The sequence below is a fragment of the Mandrillus leucophaeus genome, unplaced genomic scaffold (genome assembly GCF_000951045.1).
Source record: "Mandrillus leucophaeus isolate KB7577 unplaced genomic scaffold, Mleu.le_1.0 Scaffold714, whole genome shotgun sequence".
In the NCBI taxonomy this organism is placed as follows: Eukaryota; Metazoa; Chordata; class Mammalia; order Primates; family Cercopithecidae; genus Mandrillus; species Mandrillus leucophaeus.
Window position 1 is genome coordinate 1,054,806 of NW_012107742.1, and position 4,061 is coordinate 1,058,866.

A 4,061-nucleotide genomic window follows, 5' to 3' on the forward strand; every position below is an offset into this window, starting at 1 on the left:
GACTCGGGCCAGAACGCCTGGCTGTCGTACCAGCTGCTCAAGGCAACGGAGCCCGGGCTGTTCCGCGTGTGGGCGCACAATGGCGAGGTGCGCACCGCCAGGCTGCTGAGCGAGCGCGACGCGGCCAAGCACAGACTGGCGGTGCTGGTCAAGGACAATGGCGAGCCTCCGCGCTCGGCCACCACCACGCTGCACTTGCTCCTGGTGGACGGCTTCTCCCAGCCCTACCTGCCTCTTCCAGAGGCGGCCCCAGCCCAGGCCCAGGCCGACTCGCTTACCGTCTACCTGGTAGTGGCATTGGCCTCGGTGTCTTCGCTCTTCCTCTTGTCGGTGCTCCTGTTCGTGGCGGTGCGGCTGTGCAGGAGGAGCAGGGCGGCCTCGGTGGGTCGCCGCTCGGTGCCCAAGGGCCCCTTTCCAGGGCATCTGGTGGACGTGAGCGGCACCGGGACCCTATCCCAGAGCTACCAGTACGAGGTGTGTCTGACAGGAGGCTCTGAAAGTAATGATTTCAAGTTCTTGAAGCCTGTATTACCCAATATTCTGAGCCAGGACTCTAGGAGGAAATCAGAATTTCTAGAATAATGTAGGTATTTGAAGCTTTCCTATCGTCTGTTAATTTTGTCTTCCTCACTTTTCACCTTAGTTTTTTTTAACCCTTTAGTAATCTTTAATTCTACTTTTTTTTTAAATTTCTACTATTGTCTTTAGTAATGTTACTTATTTCCTTGGCCTGGTTGTTAGATAATTAGTTTTCAAATTATTGTATTATTATAAATATTTTATATCAGGTAATTTCATATTTCTGAATATATTAATAGTATTCATTCCCGAAGGGTAATATGAAAGTTAACCCCACCTAATAAACATAACTCTAATTTTGAAAGTACCTGTCACACTATATGACACTACATAAGAATATGATTTTTGAAGTCATATTTTAAAGTTTTTTTTATAGTTTTTCTTATTTACACAGCTCTGATTTTTTGATAAAAGCTCAGGGTGTAATCATTTCATATTTATCCATGTGTAATTTATTCCAAGCTTCATATTTGGAGTTTTGTTTTTTCCAATAGGGAGCAACATGGATAATTTTAAGCTACTGTTTTCAAGATCACACTTACAAGCATCAGACTTTCATTCTAAAACACATATGTCATCTCATAAAAATATATCTGCATAATGTATTCTTTCTCATGTAAATTAACATAGAAAAGACTGATGGGTTCTTTCTTATTTCTATCTAACGTTATGATCCTATCCGGGGGCTAGACAGGCTTTCTAATACCCAGATTTCCTGTGTTTAAGGTGTTCCTATAAGGCCAATAGACACTAGGACCAACTAATTCATGTCCTGCAATTTCCTCTTGCCACAGCAGGAAAATCTTAATTGAGTCCCAAATTCTGGGCTTAGAGGAGCTTCCGATGGTACAGAATGCCAGCATCTACTTGTCTTTGGATGGTGGCGTTATTCTGATTCATAAGGAATTTGAAAGAAATTACATTGTAGAACTAATATTAGTTAACCAAACAAAATTTATTAAAGGATATGTTAGTGAAGGAGTTAAATTATTTGAGGAAAAACATCTGCTCTCTTGTCAGGACTTTTCTGTCTCCAGGAGCTTCTCAACTTTGCAGATACTCTAGAATCGTATTGCATGCAAAATAATGACTGCCAAGATGTTCCTGCCCTAATCCCCAGAACCTATGAATATGTTATATTGTAAAGAAATTAAGGTTCAAACGGAATTAAGGTTGCCAATCAGCTAAACTTAAAATAGGGAGACTCTCTTAGATAATCTGGGTGGGTCTATTTCAACCAGTGGAAAGGTCATAAAAGCAGAGTTGAGTCTTCCCTGAGATGAAAAAGAAATTTCATTTAAGGACAGCAGCTTCAGCTTATGCCCCAGAGTTCCAACCTGCCCCTCCTAACTGCCTGCTGTACAGATTTTGGACTTGTCTAGGCACCTTTCACAACTGAATAAGTCACTTCCTTGCAATAAATTGATTACCATACATCTCCTGCTGCCTGTTTCTCTGGCTGAACTTGAACACAGATTTTGATACCCGGAAGTGAAATGCTACTGTAATAAACACTTAAAATGTGCAAGTGGCTTCTGAATTGGAAAGTGGGCAGAGGCTGGAAGAACTTTGACAGGTATGACAGAAAAAGCCTCGCTTGCTTTGGACAGACTGTTAGTAGAAATACGTTGTCAACAAATCTGCTAGTAAGGACTCAGAATGAAGTGAGGAGCATGGTGGAGAAATATGTTGCCTTAGAGAATACCTACATCACTTTAAATAGATTGTGGGTAGAAATACGGATGTTAAAGTTTCTGCTGGTGAGGGTGCAGAAATGAGGAAGATATTATTGGAAATTGAAGAAAAGGGAATCGTTTTATATGGTGGGAGAAAACTTAGCTGAATTGTGTCCTGTAGTTACATAGAAAGAACTTGTAAGCAATGAACTTGGGAGATTTCGCTGAGATTTTCAGGCAAAGGGTTGAATGTACAGTCTGTTTTTTTTCTTGCTGCTTATAGTAAAATGTGAGAGGGAAAAGAATGAGAGGAATTAGATTGAGAGAAGAACTGTGAGGCAAAAAGGAAACAGGACTTGATGGTTGGGGAAATTCTCACCTTACTCAGACTACAAAAGATGTTAAAATCAGGAGATTCACTGCTAAGGATACATGTTCTGCAGAGAAAGCCACAGACATATCAGGACAACCTTTTACTAGTGCCTTGAAAGAATCAGGTAGTCAATCATACAGAAGCTCTTTGAAGAGACTAGGTACATGACATGGATATCTTCAGCCACATCAGCAGAAGCCAGGAATATAGACATAATTACTCAGGAAATAACTTCAAAGGAGTCTCTTGTTTAATAAATTGAATCCCTGTGAAATGCACAGGAAATAAGGTTATTGAGAATGTTTAATCAGCAGAAACACTGCCGGCTTGAACTGAAAGGGATAGAGAGAACTAACTAAAGAAGGATATGGTACCCCCCCCTCCAAATTCTGTAAGCAAGAAATAGACTGATAAAACTGCTTAGCTAAAAATATGTGCCAATTCAAATGAAAAAGGAAGGATGGTTCAGAGGATGGAGCCTGAAGTCCAGAGAGTACAGCTCTCAAACCACAGAGGATTAGTCCCAAGCCTTGAAAGCAGGAGTTTCCCTGGATGTATTGCCACATTTGTTGGTGCAAGTGATTTTTTTTTTTACTTTTACTTTTTTACAGTTGTCAGACTAGTTTCCAAGTTGTCTGCTTAAGATATATGAGACATTTGTCAGTTAAGTAGTGAGGCAGGACATCAGCGTTACTTATTTCCCTGCTGATGGGACAAAATGAAGAAACTGGCAGGAACCAGCAGGTGGTGCACAATTGAAGTCAAAAACCCTGCAGGAAGTATCAGGTGGTGCTGAAGGCAACCTTTAATTGCCCTCGCTGCTCATTAGCATAAGAGACTCCTACCAGCCCCATGACAATTCACAAATATCATGGCAACCCAGAAGTTACTGCCCTTTTCCATGGCAATGACCTAGAAGTTACTGCCCCTTTTTCTAGAAAGTTATGAATAACCAGCTCCTCAATTTGCATTAACTCACCTCTTAATTTGCATGTAAGTGAAAGTAGGTATAAGTGAGTATAAATACAGTTGCCAACAACCCATGAGCTGCTACTGCCAACTCCAGGTGCACTGCAAAAGAGTTAGCCCTGCTCAACAAGGAGCAGTCCATTTCAATAAAAGATTGCTGTCTAACAGCACTTTCTTGCCCTTGAATTCTTTTATGTGCGAAGCCAAAAACCCTCCTGGGGTAAGCCCTAATTTGGGGCCTTGCCTGTCTTGAATCAGTCATATTGTTTTCCCTGGGGTGTTATCAAGGGACAGTACTCTGAACTACTGCAATTAAATTATTATCATTCAGTCATCTCACAATTGGAAAACATATGCAAATAACTGAAATTTCAAAGAAATATTCCTGGCTAGTAGCATCTCCAAAAGCTGACTTTGGAGAACAGAATCAGAAAGTGAACTGATAAATGTGAGGCATACTTTTA

At 41.0% G+C, this 4,061-nt stretch overlaps 1 protein-coding gene across 1 annotated transcript in view; it reads left to right on the forward strand.

The window, feature by feature from the left end:
• PCDHB15 (protocadherin beta 15) overlaps positions 1 to 828 on the forward strand; it is an 8,005-nt gene extending 7,177 nt beyond the window's left edge. Inside the window, exon 2 of the mRNA XM_011965108.1 lies at positions 43 to 828. Coding sequence (XP_011820498.1) covers positions 43 to 582 — 540 coding nt within the window. The 3' untranslated portion in view covers positions 583 to 828. The remainder of the gene's footprint in view (positions 1 to 42) is intronic.
• The last annotated feature ends 3,233 nt before the right edge of the window (positions 829 to 4,061 follow it).